At 38.4% G+C, this 23,602-nt stretch overlaps 1 protein-coding gene across 1 annotated transcript; it reads left to right on the plus strand.

Annotated features, from left to right (window-relative positions):
- Positions 1 to 1,055: 1,055 nt before the first annotated feature.
- Positions 1,056 to 23,549, plus strand: MTCH1 (mitochondrial carrier 1). The gene is made up of 12 exons (XM_060773161.2): positions 1,056 to 1,307; positions 3,599 to 3,683; positions 5,762 to 5,868; positions 9,172 to 9,249; positions 9,504 to 9,561; positions 10,162 to 10,213; positions 11,042 to 11,101; positions 14,951 to 15,044; positions 16,060 to 16,107; positions 16,915 to 16,982; positions 17,464 to 17,539; positions 20,152 to 23,549. The coding sequence occupies exons 1-12, from the start codon at positions 1,155 to 1,157 to the stop codon at positions 20,221 to 20,223; spliced, it is 951 nt and encodes a 316-aa protein (XP_060629144.2). The 5' UTR covers positions 1,056 to 1,154; the 3' UTR covers positions 20,224 to 23,549.
- The last annotated feature ends 53 nt before the right edge of the window (positions 23,550 to 23,602 follow it).

Consider the following 23,602-nt stretch of genomic DNA (forward strand, 5'->3'; position numbering starts at 1 on the left):
GTTGTGGGAGTTCTGTGTGCCACATTTGGTTCAATTCCATCACTGGTGGAGTTCAGAATGCTCTTTGATTGTAGGTGAACTACATATAAATCCCAGCAACTATAACTCCCAAATGACCAAATCAATTTTTTTAGTGGTGGTCACTCCTTGGGTTAGTAGATGTCTTGTGGCCAAATTTGGCGGCAATTCGTGCGGTGCTTTTTGAGTTGTGTTAATACCACAAACCAACATTACATTTTTATTTATATGATGACTAGCTGTCCCCTGCCACGCATTGCTGTGGCCTAGTCTCAGTATATGTTTTTTGTGTGTGTATGTATGTGTATATATGTAGTTTTGTGCATGCATTGTAATGTTATTTTTTTTTAATAAATTGGCTTTTTAATTCCCGTCCACTGTGTTTTTCAGTGTTTTATGTGTGTATATGTGTGTGTATATATTTGTGTATATTTGTATATATGTGGTTTTGTGCATGCGTTGTAATGTATTTTTTAAATTGGCTTTTGAAGTGCCTTCTGCTGTGTATTTCTGTGTTTTTATGAGTGATGGTCACTCATGGACCTGACCGGTGTATTGTGTCCAAATTTGGTATCAATTTGCCCAGTGGTTTTGAGTTTTGTTAATCCCACAAACTAACATTATCTTTTTATTTATATAGACTAGTAGTCCCCTGTTATGTGTTGCTATGGCCCAGGCTGTGTATATGTGTTTTGTGTGTGTGTGTATATGCATGTGTCTATATTTGTATTTATATAGATTAGTGGCCCATATAATGCCCTTCAGTGTAAACTATATTATATAGATCTACACTTACCACATAATGCAGATCCAATGCACTTGCAAATGCTAACATTACAATGCTGAATTTTGCTAGCTATTGGAAAGTGACCACCTTTGCCCTACAGAGGAAAAAAAACTAGGAAAGAAACGCGGAAACTCCTGTTGTACTCTACTTTGCCGTCACTCTACAATATTCTATCTCTATGCAGAAAGAGAAACTTGTTTCCTGCGCTATGGACAGTCCTCCGCCTTTGCGTGACATAATGACGCAGAGGCCAGCTGACCCGACGCGCCCAGTCATGTGACAGCGACGGGGCGCCGTTGTTGTTGTTGTACCCGGAAGCCCACTTCCCTGACGGAGGGGAGGCGGAGGGATGGCGGCGGTGGTGGTGGGGCCCAGGCTGCCCCAGGCGGCTCCTGGCGTGGGGCCGGGGCCTGCGGAGGGGGCCGACGCCCTTTTCGTGGCTCTGAGCGCCGGCTTCACGGCCTTGAGCCACCCGCTGCTCTACGTGAAGCTCCTGGTCCAGGTGGGCAGCATGGGGGCCTCCGGGGTTGCCTGGGAGCGGTTGAGGAGCAGCCAGGCCTCGTAGGTAGACTCCTGGAAGGCGCCTTGAGTCCTTGGGTCTTCTTTGGTGTTGAAGGGGTTTTTCATAGGGCACAATGCCCTTGGATTCCACTTGAACTGCCACGGCTCATTCCTATGGAGTTTTCGCTTTATAAGGTGTCTTATCAAACTGGAGATCCCAGGATTCCATAGCAGTGAGCCAAGGCAGTGGAAGCGGTGTCAAACTCCATTATTTCTACAGTATGGATGAATCCTCCGAGGACCAGTGAGTGTAATTTTGTGCCTTAGGATGCATACACTTGTCTCGAACGAAAGCAGTTTGACACCACGAAAGCAGTTTGACACCACGTTAACTGCCCTGGCTCCATGCTATGGAATGCTGGGAGTTGGGCAAAAGTATGATAGCTGGGACCCTACGCTATTTGCGCAATGCAAATCAGAATTAATATGCACGAGACAGCAGAGCAAGTGAGAGACGCAGCTGCGACAGGATAGCAGTGAAGTAATTTAACTCAGGAGGGGCAGGATAAGGGTGAGGTAATGTAAGAGTATTACCCCCTCCTTTTTGTCCTTTCTTCCATTGCAACGACTCCACCTTAAGAAATGGGGCTACAAAGTGGAATCCACGACATGTGAGTGTGGAGAAGAGCAAACTACAGACCCCCTGCTGCAATGCAACCTGAGCCCTGCCACATGCACAATGGAGGACCTTCTTGCAGCAACACCAGAGGCACTCCCAAGTGGCCAGATACTGGTCAAAGGACATTTAATCAACTACCAAGCTTGCAGACTTTGTGTTCTGTTCGTCTGTTTGTTAAAAAATGCAATGCAACTGTTTGGTCTGCTCCTGACACTATAAATAAATAAATAAATAAATAAACAACTTCACCGCAGCTGCATCTCTCACTCAATGCACTCACTCCTGGACATATTTCCCTAATTCAGACTCGCATTGCGCGAGCAGTGTAGCATTGGGACCCAGCTATCATACTGTTGCCGAGAGTTGTAGTTTGGCGAAGTACTGGCACTTTTTTGGAAGAGAAGGCTAAAGATCTTGGCAGGCTGCAACTCCCAGGGTTCAGTAGCATTGAGCAATTATAATGCTATTGTCCTGATTTAATTGTGTTGACAGCATCCTGTTGGAATCCTGAAATTTGCATTTATGGGTGATCCCTGATCAAATCATGAAGGCTGCTGCCACAACAGCTGATTCACAACAGCAGAATCAACAGCACTATTACTGTTTATTATAAAAGGACCCATAATATTGGGCTACCACTTAGGGTGGGCAAGTTAATGCTTCATAAAAAAAAAGGCACAGGACAAGTAACCCTTATCCAAAAATGCTTAGAACTTGTAGTGTTTTGGATATCGGATGTTTTCAGATTTTGGAATGCCTGCATTTACATAGCCTTGCAACTTCAAAGCCTGGCTGTTGCTTTTGATTAGACGTGTCAGCAAGCTTGCAGGTGTGTATCTTAGCTTACGATTTAAATTTTTTAGGAAGTGCCTTCCTGCTGGTGAATCTTCCAGCTAGTTATTCACAGGCAGTTTATTAACACACAAAAAAGCAGACATTGATATGTATTAAGAAGATTTGCTTGGCTACATAATTCATTTTGGTAGACTCACTTTTTCAGAAATGTTCCAAAGAGATATGAGTAGCAACATCAGATGTGAAACTCATGCAGATGTATTGTTAATTTGAATAGATTATTGTATTTGGTAAAGAATGTATGGTAAGACAGTGCCTGCAAACGAGGATACAATTTCATAAAAGTTTATTTATTTCATGCATTTCTACCCCACCCTTCCCCCCCCCCTCTCAAAGGGGGACTCGGGGCAGCCAAAAGTTTTGGGAGAAATGACTATAGAAGCAATTGAAAAAAAGGAAGCAGCAGTAGCTTCTATAAAGGGCAGGGCTGGGAAACCTGTGACCTTCTAGATCATTAATTTTCAACCTGTGGGTCCCCAGGTGTTTTGGCCTACAACTCCCAGAAATCCCAGCCAGTTTACCAGCTGTTAGGATTTCTGGGAGTTGAAGGCCAAAAACATCTGGGGACCCCAGGTGGAGAACCACTGCTCTAGATGTTGATGGGTTATAAATGGGCCAGAGTTGATGAGAGTTGGAATCAAACAACATCTGAAGTGTTTTTCACCCACAATATAGGATGGAAACATTAATCAAGATTTGGACGAGGAGCAGATTTATTTGCAGAATAAGTTTCTATCTTACTGGTGTTTCTTTTAAAGGTCGGACATGAGCCTCTACCTCCAACTGTTGGGAGAAACATTTTGGGAAGTAAAGTACTTTACCTTCCTGGCTTTTTTACATATGGTGAGCATGCACTAATAATTTCAGTTTTGTCTGTAATCCAATAAGGATAATGCAAAATTCAAATACAGAAGTCAGCAGTAGTAAAGTGCTAATGTGATGCAGATGAATCCGTTATTTTATTAACAAATGTCATTTCTAAGTATAATACTTCTTTTATAAGAATATAAATGGTGCGTGAGGAATAGTCTTTGGAGTGCTCTTGGTTTGAGTTACTGGTGTTACTCTTGCAAGAATCACAAGATTCTAAGGGCCCTTCCACACAGTCATATAACCCAGAATATCAAGACAGATAATCCACAATGTCTTCATAGAACTGGAATATTTGAATCCACACTGCCATATAATCCAATTCAATGTTGATTTTATACAGCTGTGTGGAAGGAGAGTCAGAAAGCAAAAACACAAGTTGTATAGGGTTCCAGGTCTTCTTAATTACATATCCCTTATGGATTTGGTTTTTTTTTTAAAATCCGTACTTGCAAGAATGCAATTCTGTAGTTATTTATTGAGAATAAACTTGTTTGTATGCAACTGAGTTGCTTCACTCCTATGATCCTGGTTTTTGTAAAAGTCCAATAGGCAATTCCCTTTGCCCTCTGTCCTGTTTATTGTGTTCTTTATCTCCATAAGAGGGAGGCCACAAGATCTGTCAAATAATTGTTGATACTTACATGTTTTTTAAAAATGTGTATGTTGCATAAAGCACAGCTTGGGTCCCTGAAATACATATATCCAGTGAGAGTTAAACCCATCAAAACTATTCCATGATTACACAGGTTTCTATTTTTGAGACACCAGTTTAACCCCTTCCACACAGCTGAATAATACCCCACTTATCTGCTTTGAACTGGAATATATGGCAGCATGGACTCAGATAACCCAGTTCAAAGCAGATATTGTGGGATTTTCTGCCTTAACATTCTGGGTTATATGGCTGTGTGGAAGGGCCCTAAGATGAGAATGTTTACACTTTTATTAGCATATTAGTTATTGGATGAAGAGCCAAATCATGCCTTAAAATATTGTATAGGTATTGGTATGGCAATTGCAGATAAGATGCATACAATTTATTTTTGTAAAACAAGAATAATTTATAGGGGCACCTCAGCATCTTTGGGGGAGGGGGTCAGGGGACAGAATTATGAACAATATTCTATTACTTTTTAAGGGATTGCCCTGTGCTATTGATCAGTAAAACTGTATTTGGTATAATGGAACTTTAATTGGGTCTGTATACTATATTCCTTTTAAAAACCATAGTTAATAGAATAAATTGAATAGCTAAACGATAAGGGTTTTTTAATGCAAAATATATTGTAGATGTAAGGATTGCAAAATTGTTGCTCTAACAATTCAACTGTTATATAATTATTATAATAATAGTAACAACAACAACAAATTTATTTTTGTAGCCCACCGCCATCTCCCCGAAGGGACTCAGGGTGGCTTACAAGGGGACAAGCCCAAAAATACGGATTAAAACACACACAACAAAATAAAAAGAAACAAATAAAAGCAACAACATCAGAAAATATACTAAGGATGCATTTGAGTTTTTTCTTTCTGTTGTAAAAACAATGTGGTTTCTGTAAAATTCATCTCAAAACATCTTAAAGTTTATGAGATGAACCCTTTGGGGTGGAAGAAGGCAAGTAAGACAGAATCTTCATGCTGACATAACCCAGTAAAATGTTAACCCTTTAAGGTATTTAATCACTGGTAGATAATATTAGATTTTCTCCCTTTTGAAGTATCTTTGGCCACATCTACACTCTAGAATTAATGCAGTTTGACACCATTCAACTGCCATATCTTTAATTCTGTGGAATTGTGGGGGTTGTAGTTGTATAAGGCCCTTTGCCTCCTCTGCCCAAAGAATGTTGATCCTTCAACAAACTGAACATCCCAAAACCGCCATGGCAGTTAAATGTGGCAGACGGGTATGTATTCTACAGTGCCAGCAAGCAGTCAAAACCTCTGATATTATATGTATTGGTTAAAGTAGATATTTACTCAGCTGAGTGATAGTGATGCTGATGACTGATAACAACGTAATACCACCATCTTTTCTTTCCTAGCCAGACACATTGTGGAAGTGGATGGGAAAAAGGGACTTTTTCGTGGCCTTAGTCCTCGCATTCTCTCTAGCACTTTATCCACCATAAGCCGAGGGCGAGTGAAGAAGGTAAGGTTCAAGCCTGCTCTCCAGGTATCTGTTTTGGATGTTGTTTTTTAAATTAGCTGAACACTTCATTTGAGTGAAGGTTATAGTTATATCCCTGCCTACTGACTTTTGAAAAGGGCTGCACTTCAAATGCTCAAGCACTTACTCTGACTGTGGCGGCTGGTCTGTTTGCCTTTAATCAGACATAGCATATTGTTTTATGTACCCCGAGGTACCGAGTTCCAATAACATCATGGTAAAGGGTGTCCCTCAAATCTTGTTCTTAACTTTGTTTAAAAATAACGTGAACAGTCTTCTGAATCCCTCACATATTTTTGCTACCATCAGATACTGATGGCTCTTCTGGACCACATTTTAAATTAATTAACAAGTCACTATCAGGCTGCTTTAAGAATGTCTTCATGCTTTCAACCACACCAAAATAATGAGGTGCTGATTCTTTCATAGTAATTTTTCATTTCCTGTGAAAGGCTGTTAGCTTGACATTTTTTGGCCTACTTTGCCTCTGACAGTGGGGCTTTGATTTCAGTTTTCTAATCTTTCGTGACAGCTCCTCATTATGGATGGGAGCAGTGCTAGTCTGTCTTCTGCCAAGAGAAGTTGGCGGCCTTCCACTCCATTCCCTCCTGCTGTCTGCAGCAAAGTTCCAAAAGCTCAACATGGTCTGATTTGACAGCAGGCTTCCACCTCCTTCTCTTCTTTGCTTAGAGGAAAAGCTCGTTCATGCTCCTTTACAAGTTGGTGATACATGCTTTTTCATGAGCAGCTATTGCTTTCAACCCAGGGTAATGAACAGAAACCTCATGTATGCTTCCAAGAGGGAACTTCTCAAGGACAGATGCAAATTTCTTCTGTGTTTCATTAGGAGGGAAAATCCTTAGGAGTGAAGGAAACAAAAATGGGATCAGGTATCCAGTATGGATCCATTATTGCCCCAACATTGTTTTCTGCTTTCATCACTATGATTCTACACCTTGTTGATGGGAATCTTCCCATCAGTGCGGAAATCACCTATCGGACAGATGGCAAGCTCTTTAATCCTAGCAGGCTGAAAGCTAAAAGTATGGTAACAACAACTTACGTTATAAAACTCCAGTATGCTGATGATAATGTAATCTGTGCTCATTCAATAGAAGAGCTACAAGCCACTTTAAATCCCTTCAGAGAAGCATATGAAAAGCTTGGACTCTCATTTAACACTAAAAAATGTTGCCCATTTCTGCTACCTAGGCAGCCATTTATCAACAAAAGTCTACATCAAAGATGAAATATAATGCCATCTGAGCTCTGCGGATGCAGCATTTTTTTCAAATTAAGGATCAAGTGTTCAAGAGTCAGGACATTTGTTGGGATTACTTACTTACTTACTTACTTAGGCGATCCCTCGTTGGCCGAGTAGGATAGTCTTCCAGGATCAGAATTCTTGTGAGTCTGTAGGTGGCTGTGGAGCCCTATTCTTGATCTGCATCTTCTTCCGCAGTGAGGGCATTGGTTTCCAGGTGGAAGGCAGTCCCGGTCGGGATTGGCTTGACGCGCCTTCCTCTTGGCACGTTTCTCTCTTTCACCCCCCATTTGTGCCTCTTCAAATTCTGCAGCACTGCTGGTCACAGCTCACCTCCAGCTGAAGCGCTCAAGGGCCAGGGCTTCCCAGTTCTCCGTGTCTATGCCAGAGTTTTTAAGGTTGGCTTTGAGGCCATCTTTAAATCTCTTTTCCTGTCCACCAACATTCCGTTTTCCATTCTTGAGTTCGGAGTAGAGCAACTGCTTTGGGAAAACGATGGTCGGGCATCAGGACAATGTGGCCGGTCCATCAGAGTTGATGGCAGAGGACCATCGCTTCAGTGCTGGTGGTCTTTGCTTCTTCCAGCATGCTGTCGTTTGTCTGCCTGTCTTCCCAAGAGATTTGCAGGATTTTCCGGAGGCAACGCTGATGGAATCATTCCAGGAGTTGCATGTGACGTCTGTAGACAGTCCATGTTTCGCAGGCATATAGCAGGGTTGGGATACCAAGATGCTTGTTTGTTAAGCTATTATCCTTCCAATTCTATTGTATGCGTGCAAAACATGGGCCACCTGAGTCACCTGTTTGGGCTGAAAAATGCGGTATAGAAATAAAGCAAATAAATAAATAAATAAAATGTCATTCTTGACTTCAGGAAAGATTCCATCAGCTTTGCCTTTGAAAAATCCTGCAAATCTCGTGGGAGACAGGAGGACAAAGGTTAGCATTCTGAAAGAAGCAAAAACCACCACCATTGAGGCAATGATTCTTTGCTATCAACTTTGCTGGACTGGTCACTTTGTTTGAATGCCCGAATCACTGCTGTGAAAGACCATGTGGATGCAGAATTGGTCTTCACAGTCATTTATGGACCCACCACCAAGACTACCTTTGGAAGACAGTCATATTTGACCACAAGTGATCACCTGGGGGGGGGGGGGGGACTGAAATGAAAAAGGAAAGCAAAGTTGAACGTGGTTGCTTGAGTTCAAAACATTGCACCCTTTGTGTAGGTCACATATGGTCTAAGTCAGGATATGATCTCTTAGCCTAATCTCACTAAAGGGATTTTATGAAGACATGGGGGAACTATCTTATCCACTCTACTTTAACTTTTTGGGGATTAAGAACAACATATAGACTCAGTTTCCAGCAAGGTTTAAAAGTATTGGTTTTTACTTATAAAGCCCTATACAACTTAAGTCCAGGATATCTGAAAGATTGTCCTTCCCTATGCGAACCTGCCCAAATTTTAAGATCTTCAGGGGTGGGCATTCTCTCTGCCCCATCACAGACTCAACTGAGGAGGACCTGAAAGAGAGCCTTCTCAATGGCTGCTTCCGGGCTGTGGAACTTTGCCAACGAGGCTTGTTTGGCTTCCTCCTTTCTCACTGCCTGCCAGCAAATCAAGATTTTCTCTTTTAAACAGCCTTACATTTTTAATCTAGTTTGGTTAGTATAATGGGTTTTAATGTACTTTTAATTGTGTTAAATTAATATTTTGTTGGATTATATTTATTCTTAATTTTTGTTTTCAATGGGTTTTTTATAGTGATATTGTCTTAATGTATGGTGTGAGTCCCTTTGGGTCCCATATGGGAGAAAAACAAGGCACCAACTTAAATAAATAAAATACAGGTGTTATTACTTTTCATTTCCTCACATCTATATTTATCTGCTATGGTGTTGGGAATATCCACAGTGACAATATCTTAGTGATAGTTCAGGTGTTGTAGTCCATCTAAGTGAAAGGAGGCTAATTTAATCTTTACTTCTTTTTACTTCTCTCTTTTACATCCCAGGCCTTTCCTTTGGAGGATATGGAACATGTTTCTAACAGGGATGATGTGAAAACCTCCCTCCGAAAAGTAGCAAAAGAGGTGACACCTACAGCTTTTTTCTGTTCAGTCTTCTGCTTAGTACTTTTATAAGTATGGTCCTCTGTATTAAAAGATTACTGTTGGAAATACATTTTTTAAATCCCAAAAGCAAGTTCTTGATTTTGCCATTTTACAATGCCACTGTATATAATGGGATATTAGCATCCATAGATTTAGGTATCCATGGGGGAAAACAATTGGAGCTATTTCTCAAAAGCTGATTCACATTGTCCTTTATTGATTTGTTTTATCAGACTTCTCATGAGATGATGATGCAATGTGTATCCCGGTTTATCTCTCATCCCCTGCATGGTGAGTATTACATTCTGTTCTTACTTTGTCCCCTTTTCTAGTTTTCTTCGTTCACTTTAAAATAGTTTTTAGTACAAGATTAGGAAAGATAACTCTAAGCTTGACAGCTTCAGTTTGAACAATTCAATAGTGAGATAATATTTCCAGCAGCAGAAAACAATTTCCCCTCTTTAGGTGTTAAAACTAGGATGAAATATCACTTTCGACTGTTGCTGCAAATGGATAAATTTGCACCTATCTTTTACACAGTTCAGTATACAAATGAAGCAGAGCTCCTTGTGTTAGATCTTCATTTGACAGTTTTTTTCACACCAAGTTGTTTCACATACCTGACACAGTAGGATTTAATTGTAATAATTCATGACACAACTGAATTTAAGTCCTTATGGTTGTCCAAGACTTGATTCTTGCCACATTGATTCCTCACCTTTGGGCAGATACTTTATATTTTGATTAAGGATAGTGCATGGAAAATGGTATCTGCCGGGCTAATAGTATCTGATAGAATGCTAATAGTTCATGCTTAAAAGTGCTGTGTCAATTGATGGGATGGAGTGTTTTTGCAGTTGACTGTGTTTTTCTTTTTTCTGTCTATTGCAGTAATTTCTATGCGCTGTATGGTCCAGTTTGTAGGACGAGAAGTCAAGTACAGGTGAAATTGTCTTGTTATAGTAGAGATGGCTATGAGAAAAGTAGCAAGGAAGCTAAGATCTATTTTTTTTTTTTGCTTAGTATAAACTTTTGCATTCTTAGAGTTTACAATTTTCTTCCCATAGTCCACTGTCTTTATATATAAAATGCATAAATGCTGTGAGCACACAAGCAATCTAGTATTTCTTTGGGCAAATTTAGTATCAATATAATATCAAAATGTGTGGAAAAAGAAACCGGTTTATATCTGCCGGTTCAGTTGTAACCATAGCTTTGCAAAACCCTGAATGGGTGAAGACCACTTATCATAGTGGAGTGTTGGTTATAGCCAGGACAGATTAAAATTGTATTTGGGGGAGTGGAGGGAAGTGATTGTTGTGGAAAAGAAAAAGAATTTGTCCATCCTACTACACTCGACTACTTGCAAATGCAAGAGTTAAATAACTTCGGATGTATTTCAACTGTATGATGTCAACTCTTTTTAGCACACTTTTTACCAGGGGGAAATAAGAATTCGTTGTTTACAGTGTCTTCCTAAAGCTATTTTTTAACTGAATAGATCTTGATTTTTCTTACTGAGACCTCCAGTCGGAACTGCACAAATAGTTTTGTGTTGTCTGTGGCTTATCATTGTAGATTTCAAGAAGTAATGCTTCTGATACCCCTCGTTTCTCTTGCTCTGTGTAGTGGAGTGATAATGCCACTGTTTTCCAGGAAATGTATACTATTATTGTTTCCCATATCAAAACATACTCCTGCTGTTATTTGCTGCAGACTGAAGAGGCATATGACTAATCCCTGGTATCTAAACATGTTCTTTTTTCAACAGGGGTGTATTTAGCTCTATTGGGACAATTTGGAAAGAAGAAGGACTTTGGGGGTTCTTTGCGTACGTGAGTCTATCTGATTCCCTAACAAATCTTATTAAATCTGAACTTTCTCTGTAATCAGTTATCATAAATATGAGAAAATAAATTCTTTTTCAGAATAGTAATTTGCCAGTAGAAAAAGGAGGTTACTCTTTACCTTGCTCATAATTTGAAGATCAGCATTGCTTACATAATCTGTGCTTCTGCCCAACTGGAGACCCTTTTGAGATTCTGAGGCTTTGCATAGAGATACCAGAGTGGGCAGGTATTTACAATCTGCAACCTAACTTGGTCAGCTGCTAGTATCCTCTGTATATCATTTAGAAATGAGAAGAACTCCTGAAATAATTAATCGATCCTGGGATAGCTCCTTGCATTTGTCTGGAAGAAGTACAAGACTTACTGTTTGAGAAAAATAAAATAATTACTAGTGTTCACGTAATCAAAGCAGTGATAAGGAGATTAACAGAACTTATTTTGTCTGTAAATACTTTTTAATAAGTACTAGTTTTTCTGAATTCACTGGGTTGCTGTGAGTTTTCCCAGCTGTATGGCCATGTTCCAGAAGCATTCTCTCCTGACTTTTCCCCCACATCTAAGGCAGGTGTCCTCAGAGGTTGAGGGATCTGTGAAAACTTGGCAAGTAAAGTTTATATATCTGTGAAATCTCCAGGGTGGGAGAATGAACTCTTGTCTGCTTGAAGAAAGTGTGAGTGTTGCAACTGGCAACCTTGATAGCATATTATGGCCTTGCAGCTTCAAATCCTGGCTTGTTAGTGCCTGGGAGAATCCTTTGTTTGGAGGTGTTACCTGGCCCTGATTGATTCGTTTCTGGATTTCCCCTGTTTTTTCAGTGTTGCTCTTTATTTACTGTCTTTAATTTAGAGGGTTTTTTTAAACAAGCAGAGAAGAGTTTTTTCTCTCACCCTGAACATTCCACAGATATAAACCTCACTTGCTTAGTTTCTAACAGACCTCTCAACCTCTGAAGATACCTGCTATAATAGAGAATACTTCTGGAACATGGCCATACAGCCCAGAAAATTCACAGTAACCCGTTTTTCTGGCCATGAAAGCATTTGACCACATATGGCTGAATTCATCTTGACAGCTATTATTTAGCATTACATGAAATGAATTAGTTGTGTTCTTTTGAGTTCTTATAATTTGAGGGTGGGGATTGCTGCAGTGGCTAGAAACAGGGGAAAGCACCAGACTATCTGGTCACACTATGGAACTCTTCTGGGTTGTCAGATTTTTTTTCTCTTAAAACCTTTGAATTATGTGTGATGATTCCATTTGAAACAGACTCTTTCAGGATCATTTTCTAACAGGAGAAAATGGTTAAATGAAAAAGGCTTATTAATACAGTGTGGTGGGTTTTAAAAAACCGTTTCAAATGTGTTTTAGATATTAATGCTTTGACTTAATTGTTAATTTATTTTTTTAAAATGTGTTATTCATATACTCTTACTGTTCTTTGATTTAATATATAGTGTAAGCAGTCTTGGGTCCTGTGCCAGGAGAAAGACAGGATACAAGTTAAATAAATAAAATAAACAACATGTGCTCTTAAGGAAAATGTCATATCATTGTTGCTTGCTAAAAATACTTGTAAAGTTGACTATAGGGCTGATCTAATTTTATAGGGCCTACAAAAAGACTGGAGAGTTCAGAAACTGGAAGAACAGAGATTTTAAAGGTATAGAGGAGGTAACAAATCCATATAAATAGATGAAACATAGAGTTCTGATAGAAGTTATAATTAATAAGAAACAAGTGTGAGCCTTCCAGGTAATTGAGAGTATTGCCATTGAGTTCCACCAGTCCCTATTAGCTTACTAAGCAGTTATCAGGGCTGGAGTGACACAAGACGCAATATAGTAATTTTTTCATTCTTTTCCTGTTGTAAAAGTCTCATGGACTACTCTAATGTTCATGGGACTACCTTTGAAAAATATCTGGAAATGCCAGCTTTTTCTCCAAGGCTACAGACACATATTGACTAGGCCTGGTTACTAGAAGCAAGTAGCCCTCTTCTTAAAACAGTGTGGGGATCAGCAAGTGACCAGAATACAAATCAAATAATTGGAAAAAAGAAGGTGGAGAAGTTCTATTTTTTCTGTAAAAAAATGGGCCAATGACAGATTGTGGCACAAATAATGAAAAAATAGAATAAAGTTTTAAAAGTATATATAGCACATTAAATAGCACCATATCCCCAAAATACATTTTAAAGACACCTTTTTAGAATTTAAAGACCATAGAAAGAACAGATATGCAATATTAAGTGTAACAGACTAAATAAACTGAACCAAAACTAGTTGGAGAAAAATGTTTGAAAGACTTTCTTTGGTCAAAAAGAAATAAAAGCTTAATTGGATGACTGATGAATCACTTCAAACGGTTAAAGATGGACCACAAGCAAAAGTTTAAAAGTGACGGAAACATGGTCAGAATATTGAAAACAACTGTTTAGCAATTTGTGCATAGAGGTGGGGAAATTATTAAATAGAAGCCAACTTGGTGGCGTATAACAGCGACAACATGGAGAAGGCTGTTGTCTTGGTTTGACCATTATCAGAGGCATGTGCATCGTAGACATGAGAGTTTCCCAGTCACCACATCATGTTCTGAAACGCACTGCCAAAGGGAAGCAAAATCAATGTCTTCACATTTGAATCTATCTGAAGCTTTTGTTCAGATAGATTTTTTAACATTTAACTGATTTGCTAGCTGGCTAGACGTGTGTTTACTTTTGTTACTTTGTTTTTAAACTGACTTGTGTGTTGGTATATTACATCTTTACATTTATTTGTAATTTATTGTTGTTAATTTCCTTGATTGCCAGTTTTTTGTGAGAACTTGAATGAATGAATGCTGTAATTTAATACAATGACGCATATAGCCAAAGGCTTTGTATTACCTAAACTTGTGCTGGTCTAGTAGATAAGTGCATGGTGGATGACTTGAATGAATTTTCCACTGAATTTAATTGACCCATTAATGTAATTATTATTCCTTTATTCAAAAGCTTATGGAGCTACTGCTATTGCTGTAACATATAGAATTGAAATTTGGAACCTGTAATCCTTTAAATATACATGCCCATCACCATCAATCCCACGTTATTTGGACTTTGGATGGTGGAAATTGGGGTTGTACAACATAAAGAGGACCACAGGTTATCCACACCTCACTTAAAAGTTTTGAGTTCTCAGTTCACTAACATTTGGGGTGATTTTTTTTGTCTCTCATTGTGGCACAGTAGAGACTTTGAATGATTGGTATCTTTCTTTTTCTATGTGTATGTGGCACATTTGTGGAGTTTGTTTCCAGAAGATACCGAATCCAAAAGTATTGAAATATGAGTTGTAGCTGGCAGCACATTGTTGGCTAGGTGTAGAATATTATGTACAGATCAAAACTTATTAAAATCACTTTGTTACATGGCTTGGAAATTGCATTGTATAGTAAAATAATGCATATTCTCGGCATGTTTTTTTCTCTGAATCCTGTAAACTTTGTTCAGATGGATTTGGTACCTTTTGGAAACGAGTTCCACATTTTATTTATTTATTTAAAGTTCTTATATTCCGCCCTTCTCACCCCGCAGGGGACTCAGGGCGGATTACAGTCAACACATATATGGCAAACATTCAATGCCAGTTTGACAAACAACGTTTAACACACAAATACACCAAGGCTATTTAACTTTGATTTAGTCACCATAACTTAGCATAATCTTTTCACTCCATGTACAGAGTTCATACTTATAGCAAATAAAGGTGTGACTTCTGTCATTTTGTAAATACTTAGAGTTGAATTCAAGAATCTTATTTTATTTGGTCTTTTTCCTTGCTTTCCAGAGGATTGATTCCTCATATCCTAGGTGATGTTATTTTTCTGTGGTGCTGCAATCTTCTTGCTCACCTTATCAACACCTATGCTGTGGATGACAATGTGAGTTCTGATTTTTCTGAATTTACTTAGTTTCTTGCAATAATAACAACAACAACAACAACAACAACTTTATTTATATACCGTTTTATCTTCCCAAAGGGACTCAGAGCGGTTCGCAACAAAGAGGTGGCAAACATTCAATGTCTTGTAGAGTAAGAGCAGACATATGCAACATCCCATAGACAGAGGGCTGCATTGGACACCCAAATTGCCATAAACTTTGCTGAATTGCTGTCTTGATTCTGAAAAAACATATCCCACTATTTCCCTGAAAACTAAAGAGGTTGCTCATCTTTATCTTTGGATGTAGTTGCTGAGACTAATAAGAGTTGGAGTCTAACATTTGAGAGGCCACAAGTTGCCAATACCTGCCATAGCTTAAAATAAGCATGCCTTATTAATATGGTAAATATAATGATGTTAATTCTTTAACAGTGTTTAGCTTGGAGGTAAATTTCCAAAGATGAGCCATTTAGAATGTATTCCCGTGGTGGGACTCTTGGACATATTCTAGCCAGGTCCTTCTACTATGTGCAAATAGCTTCTCTAATTGCCTTCCTATGTGCATTATTAACCTGTAAGAAAATATCAAAAAAGATTCAAATATATTTTGTGGAGCCAATAGTTTTTTTAATGAAGCCTATTTTGTTTTTGACAGAAAATCAAATTTTAAGCCAAGTGGAGTGTGACAAAGATTATTTCCATGGGAGAAATTGTTTGTTTTTTTGTACCCTACAGTTTTCTCAGAACTGAGATCCAAAGTGCCTCACACTTAGAAAGCAATACAATAAAAATGTACAAAAATGTAAATGTTAACTTCAAATTAATTGCAAGTATTATGCCTTACATCAGTCTGAAATGGTGTTGCCAGCTATGTGGCTCACATTCTGACTGGATTTTAATGGATATACCTCTACTAGTTACTTTGTACTTTTTCTAACATTGATGTACTCACCTGTACTCACATAATGCCTCTGATGTCATTGGTTTCAAGACACTTCTGATTTCTTTTCAGTTCAGCCAGGCCTCCGTGATCAGAAGTTACACCAAGTTTGTAATGGGGGTATGTAAGCAGTTGCTTCCATTGGGAAATTTAAGTTCATGGCTCTATATTTGTGCATATCTATGTGTTTGTGCATCTTCCTTGTTCTGTGTACAACAGTGTACATTAGGTTATACCTTTGTATAAGCACTGAATAGCAGCAACTTATTTTGAGAGCGAGCTTCAAATTGAAGCCGTGTACCTTGACTTGGAACATTGATAGGCAGCCTCCAGGCTGACCATCAATACTTACCTGCATCTTGTTTTATAATAAGTATAACTCTTAAAATCTCACCTACCTGAGCTATGTCAGGTGATTTAAAAGAAAGGCATTGATTCTTATATCTGCAAGTTCTATCAATCTGCAAATTGTAGTGGCCTATTAATTATTCTTTAATATTTTCTGATTGATCAAGTGATTCCTCATTGCTTGAGAAAATTCCTTTGCTGTCAAGCCAAAATCAAATAATCCCACAATTAATCAAGTACATGCTGCTATTACAGCTTATCTTTTCTGTATGGAGATCTGTTTTCAGAATACGTAAAGGAATGGGTGGCTTTGATGTTGAATGGCTTTGGTATTGGGTATCTTCCATCCCTTAACTGCAATTTTTTCTGATACTTCTGATCATTATCTTTGGCCTGTTGTATTACTTTCTGTTGTAACTAGAGGTCAAGCATCCTCTGATCCAAAAACTTACCTTGTTGAATTCACAAAACATTACAACCTATTCTAGTTTTCATTCTTTTGTATAAAGTCTTTTTGCTCATTTTTTTGTCTTCCTGTCCTGATTAGCTGAGGTTGCCTGAGCCATTTCTTTGTTTCAGATTGCCGTGAGTGTTCTGACATACCCTTTTCTTCTTGTGGGAGATCTCATGGCAGTGAACAACTGTGGGTATGTGATTTCACTCCTTAATACAATTCAGTTTATAACATGTAGTGAGTTGTTTTCTATACGTCAGTTCATCCCTTAATTTTTCCTGTACTAGAGACTTAACTTTTGCATATAGAAACATGAAAAAGTTATACTTTTCATCACCAGAATAATGAGAATGTGAAGCAAATAATTTTTTCATTGCTGTTCTTGTTAAAAAAATGCTAGAATAAAATGTTATCCATCTGATATAAAACAATCTTGACCAAGTGAGTAACATTTTGCTCATATTTTTGAAGTACATATAGTTTGTACAACACCCACATGGCACATTTTTCAGTTACCTATTACCCTGTTTTAGAACACAAAGCATTCATTTGCAATTGAATAATGATAGCATCTGAGAGCAATAATGATGCATGTTCCTGTCTAAGTCTTGTTTGTTTATCTCCATCAGCTGTGCATTATTTGTATGCTCTCTTTCTTCCTGTTTGTTGTACAGGTTACTTGCTGGCCTTCCTCCATATGCTCCTGTATTTCCCTCTTGGATTCATTGTTGGAAACACCTCAGTGCTCAGGTGAGTAGCAATTTGTAGCCTGAATTGGCATTATCCAGAGAAAAGATGAAAATCTCTGGTTGCTAGCCATGGCCTTTCTTGCTCTGATGGATTTCACAATTGTGTGGTCCCTTTTTTCTGAGTCAGAATGAAAGAAATCATAACTACAGGCAGTCCCTAAGTTACAAACAAGATAGGTTCTGTAGGTTTCTTCTTAAGTTCAGTCAGAACAGGTACATTTTTAAGTATAACTCCAGTCATATATGTATTTATCTATATCTATATTAAAATTGCCCCTGTTCGTGCAGTGGGTTAAAGTGCTGAGCTGCTAAACTTGCTGACCGAAAGGTTGGTGGTTTGTATCTGGGGAGCAGGGTGAGCTCCCACTGTCAGCCCCAGCTTCTGCCAACCTAGCAGTTTGAAAACATGCAAATGTGTGTAGATCAATAGGTACCACTTCTGCGGTAAGGTAACAGCGCTCCATGCAATCATGCTGGCCACATGACCTTGGAGGTGTCTACAGATAATGCCAGCTCTTCGGCTTGGAAATGAAAATGAGCACCACCCCCAGAGTCGGACACAACTAGACTTAATGTCAGGGGAAACCTTAACCATTTTATGTATGTATGTGTGTGGTTGGGGCTCCCATTTCCACAGAGAAGATCCCACTTCTACAAACAGCTATGATCCCTACTGCTGAGGAGCCACCGAAGGCCCTCCTTCCCTCCAAAGACATTGCAGGTTACAGAGAGTGCCGCGAACATGTACTAGAGCCACCAACCCCTACCAGTGTCCTTCATAAGCACAATACTGCCCACCACCATCCAAATGGGCATGCTTTCCTGTGGGGACAATTTCATTCTAGATTTGTGTTTTTCCTCCACCACAGTCATCTCAGTGTTTCTTACTCTCCATTGCATGATCTCACCTATTGCCTTTCCCATAACATTTTGCTATTGATAAGCAATTGAACATACTGTCTTCTGTAGTGTCAGACAGCATTCATATCCAAATAAAGATAAAACTCCTTCCTTTAGACATATCAACACCCTTGATATCTAACCAGTGACGTTGTTCCTAATCAATTCCAAGTATGTTTTTCAGTCCTAAGTTATATGATTTGTGGTTTTCTAGATGTGTGTAAAATAAGAGATAAAAGTAATTAAATACATGATGACCTTAAGATTGCCTTTTCCCACTACTTGAGTCTGCTATTTATTCTAATCCATTTGTAATATGATTGTAGCTAATTTCTTTAATTTTAAATACAATTTTCTAAATTGCACCTTCTCTCTGATTTTACGTTTGTCCTTTTGTCTCCAAACTCTGCTATTACTGCAAATGCTTAGCAGAAATTTTCCTCATTTTACATACTCACAAATCGATACTTTGCAGTCTTTCAGCTTTTATCTCAGATTTGTCAAAGTGCAGACTCAGTACATATGTGTCCAAAGGGACTTTATCCCAGTCCTTCTGCCAACTTAATTTTGGCCAAAAAAAATTCCTATTTTACTCTTTGATGCTGCTGTTTATGGAAAATCAAATGCCATTTGGCCTGGATTCTTCCTTAGGTGCAATTTGCCTTTTCTTACATCATTCCCCCACTCTGAGAATTTGGAGGGGACTGAGAAGCAAAACAATGAAACAATTTTCCAGAGTTCTGAGAGGAATGGAGACAGCACCTGACACTGAGAGTGGCACATCTTTGCCTTAATTTTCTTGATATATATGTCCTAGTATTTGTGTCTTATGTTCCCAGAGTTATTTTCTCCCAACTATTCATCTTCTGAAGTTCAGAAATTCTATCCCCTCTATTAATGTTGGCTTCTTTAAGGGAAAAAAATCTTCAGATTATATTATCAAATGGCAGCGTAAGCCACACAGGTTGCAGCTGGCTTCAGAGAGTGCATTCACTGTATTCTGCTTGTTCTTTCTGTCTGTCCTGCATTGCATACACATGCCTTACTTGATTTGTGCAGCTTTTCTACATGTGGGATGAGTTGGCATATGAACATAATTTATTTCAAAACCTTTCAGGGGGTTTTCCCTCTTGCATACCTCCACTGTTGTGTTCCCTGCTCTTCTCTCAGTCTTTCATCTTGTTTGAATGTCTGTTAAATCCACATAGTGGAATAATGTTTATAGGGTTGCTCTTACTGCAGATCTTATAAACAATATGAAAAACAATATGAAAATATGCAGATCTTATAAACAATATGAAAAACTAGATCAGTACAAAGTTTTTAAAACTTGAAACCAAGGCATAGCGTACTTTCTGAAGATGATGAATTTAGGACTTGTGTCTACAGCTGGATTTTATTTCTGCAAATGGTGTGCCTGCTGATGTCATAGTGTAATCATGTCACATCTGACTTTGTCTATCAGTGAATTGAAACGTGCAAATATTATCCTTATCCAGTAACACAAATGCTTCACAATGGTATGACATCCTCTCCAAGCCATGGGGTTTCATTGTAGCACGAGGGGCCTGTGTGGTTGTTATATTAATTGCTTCATCTGTTATATTACTTGCTTTGTCAGCGCATAGGAGGCTGCTATTCCTGACAAAGACAGGAGAGGGGTGTAGATCCCAGTAAATAGCCCCCCATAACTGTGTCCTCTTGTCTTCCTAGGGACAACTTTTCAGAGGCTCCAGTCTCCTTTTTCGTAGAGCATCTACACCAGCAACTTATCTCGCTGATTAATCTCTTCTGGGAGAAAGGCAAACCTAGACGGTTAGAGGAGAACCCCTAAAAGCTTGATCTGACATTTCTTTTTAAGTTTGAAGTCAACGTTGAAAGAGTGAAAGCATTTTCTCCCAGAAAGTGGGACTGGGTTCATAACTGCACCAGGCTGTCCTAAGTTGCTAGATATTCTTGTCTCTTGAAGGACAGAGGAAGTTTTTCAATATCGGTCAAGCCTTAGGTGAAAAGAAGCCATCTAAAGGGCAAAAGGGTGCAACTTCTCAGAGCTTGCAGATGGTTTCCTGAGATTGGACAATGAGAAGCTCCTCTACAGTTTTCCATGAGCTGTAACCCAGATAAGATCCAAATTGGGTTAATTTATTCTTCCTTGGTGCTATCGTTAGGCAGGCAGGAGAAAAGCTTAAGCTCTATCAGTTTTGGTTCCTACATCATTCGTTACTCAACATGCTAATCCAATTATTATTGGAATATGTTTAGGATTCAGCAAAGAGGGCCACAGAATGGCATTTATAAACTTGCCATTGTGGCATTTATAAACTTTATTAATCTTAACATTTCTGTGCAATCTGTCTTCCACTGTCATTGTTATTCTGAAGGATATTTTCAGATCAGATATTTAACTTGTACAAAGCAACTTTATCTGGGTTTCCAAACAACCCACATTCCTGAGCACTTGAAAAAGATATAGAACACTAAGGGCCAAGGTGAGAGCTAATGTGGAAAAGTTGAAGTGCTTTAAGAGTAAGCTATGTACTGTTCACCTGTCTGATCTTCCAGCTAGAACTGGCATGGTATTTAGTAAAGAAATAACTCTGATTGAGACTAGGATCCAAAGGGAATACTACATGTGTACTGGGGCTTTTATTGCCTCTCTTCCCACACACAAAGCCATTTCTGAAGGCCTTGTGGCATACGTAGCTGCAACTGGAACTGAAAAATCACCAGCTTTTCTGCAAATATGTGGAGATCATTGCTTCTGATTCACCTGCAAAAAGAAGTCAGTTTAGTAAGTTTGAAGTAAGATTATATGTCTGCCAAGAAGTGGAATGTGTCCTCAGTAAATGAATGTGTTTTTGCTGACCTATATTTTATACTGACTCAGTATAAGGCAGCTTTCTAATTTATTGTGTCCATAATAGTTTGGTTGCATTGGATGGCTATTTCTTATCAACTGTTGATAGCTTTGGCTTCCATCTTATCATGTGAATGATATATTCATTGAACCATGATACATTTTTCTAATAGCTACTGTAGAATCTAAATGATCTATTAAAGTCTAGAGCAGAGCTGTCCAAATATTTCGTGTTGGTGACACACTTTGTAGACATGCATCATTTTGTGACACAGTAATTCAGTTTTACTAGCAAACCAGAGGTTAAACTATCCCCTTACAGAAGATACGGATGCATACATAAGTTATAATAACAAAATGTATGGGGACACATGTATATCTCATGAAAATCTTTGGTTTATAGTTTTAAGAATTCATGATTTATTACTTCTTTCACATAGAATCAGAAGTTTTTTGTTACACTTGTGTGACACACCTGCACGGACACACTAACTTTTCATGGTACACAGTTTGGAAAGCTCTGGTCTAGAAGGCTGTGTGGGTTTGCCTTATTTAGCATGAAGAATCTCATTAAATGTAAGGACCAACCCCTGCCCGCAGATTGATGGCTGTGCTGAGACCAAACTCAATAATCATAGTTGGCATGATGCCTTTAATATAGTACCATTTTAGCAAATATGCAGTAGTATTGTATGTTTTTTTAAAATTCTTCCTAGTAAAGTCCCCAACTATTATTATCTTGCCGTCCTGCCTGCTATGCCCATCTTCTTGCCAATGAAGCAAAGGAGGGCTAAGAACTACATAGATTAATGCAGTTAGCCAGATGACTTTGTCTTTGCACCTTTGTATAGTTGAATCATGTGTGTCTCAAAAGTATGAAAATTCCAATTATTGAATTGTGTTAAATATTTTAAAAATACTAACAAGGCTGCAGTTGGAAAAATGTGGTTTGATTTTGTCAAATGCAGCTATATTATTGTTTGTCATCAGGCATCTTAGGGGTTCTTTGTGGAGTGATATTCTTGAAGGACTTTTCATAGCAGTCTGTACCCTGCCTTTGTCAGTAAACTTAGAACAGTTTTATTTTCATCTAGTGTGGCTTTAAATAGAGACATTTTCCTTGTTCAATGCAATGTAGTACTAGTTCTTTGTTTTTATGTGCATGTGTGGATGTCTTACCTGATGATCTCAAATGTATCTGTGTTTGCTTTGTCAGAGCCTGGAATTTTTTCTGGGTTATTTGAATTAATTTTGTAATATTTCATGTAGAGAGGTATGGTACGCCTGCTTTGTGTTTCTGCCCCTTACAATGTACATCCTTGGTTAACCCAGGAAAAAAATCTGTCTGCAGCCTCTTTTACAGGAGGAACTGCAAGAATTCATCAAACAAAATTTGTATTTCTAATGCAGGATTTCAAATCTTTTTGTACTTTTTGTTCTGTCATTTTGGCTGGATGAACTTGTTTTGATGTTTTGGAGATGTCCATGCAGGATTATTGTTCTAGAAGAGGCTCTTGCAGGACTTAGAATATTCTAAGAGTTTCTCCTCATGTTAATGCAGATTTATGTTTAAGATAATACATGGTCTGTCTTATGTAACTATTAATTCTAAGCTGATTTGATTTCATTTTAAAATAAAATTGGCAAGACCTTTTCGGTTGATTTCATATTACGTGTCAGTCTGAGCACTGTAAAACTCTAGCCTTCTTGTATAAAAATAATTATTAGTTTTCAGTCTCTTCATTGTTGCTATGTAGCCAATCTCTCAAAAACTACCCTTTCTGTCAAACTGAAAATGTGGATTCCACACCCAGGTCAGATGCGTGAAAGTTGTATTAAAGCTTGTCTTTGCTTCCTAGCGTTGGTGTCTGGAAACATTCAAAAACTGACATGTTATTATCTTTGCCTTTCTACTTATCTTATTCATGTCCTATATAAGATGTCGCTCCCCCGCCTTCCATTAAATACCATACCTCATAAATTCTGATTTTAGAAGGTGAAGAGCCAGGCCGAACAGATTGTGCAAGAAGGGGTGTTTTTCTTGATATTTTTTCTTGTTTTTTAAAAAACTTTTTTGCCAGTTTCAATTCATTTAATTTGGGAGTCAGCTCATGAAATACCATTTAGTGATATCCTATTTTGTGAAGAGTAAAATTGTGAACAGATAATGTGCTTACTCCACTGCAATCCTTTTCAGGATAAAATTGATCATTTATCTGTACCAGACTAATAAAATTATTTTCAAAAAGTCAAATTGAAGACATGTGTCTTGACTCCTTCCTGAAAACAGAGAGAAGGGGGCCAGTT

Source organism: Anolis sagrei, chromosome 4, assembly GCF_037176765.1.
Source record: "Anolis sagrei isolate rAnoSag1 chromosome 4, rAnoSag1.mat, whole genome shotgun sequence".
NCBI lineage: Eukaryota > Metazoa > Chordata > Lepidosauria > Squamata > Dactyloidae > Anolis > Anolis sagrei.

What these genes read in the sequence shown, in the direction of transcription:
- MTCH1 (XM_060773161.2), top strand. Translation starts at nt 1,155, where the DNA reads ATGGCGGCGGTGGTGGTGGGGCCCAGGCTGCCCCAGGCGGCTCCTGGC. An exon ending in GCCGAGGGCGAGTGAAGAAG is followed by an intron (nt 5,869 to 9,171) that starts GTAAGGTTCAAG and finishes TTTACATCCCAG; the next exon opens with GCCTTTCCTTTGGAGGATAT. An exon ending in GGACGAGAAGTCAAGTACAG is followed by an intron (nt 10,214 to 11,041) that starts GTGAAATTGTCT and finishes TTTTTTCAACAG; the next exon opens with GGGTGTATTTAGCTCTATTG.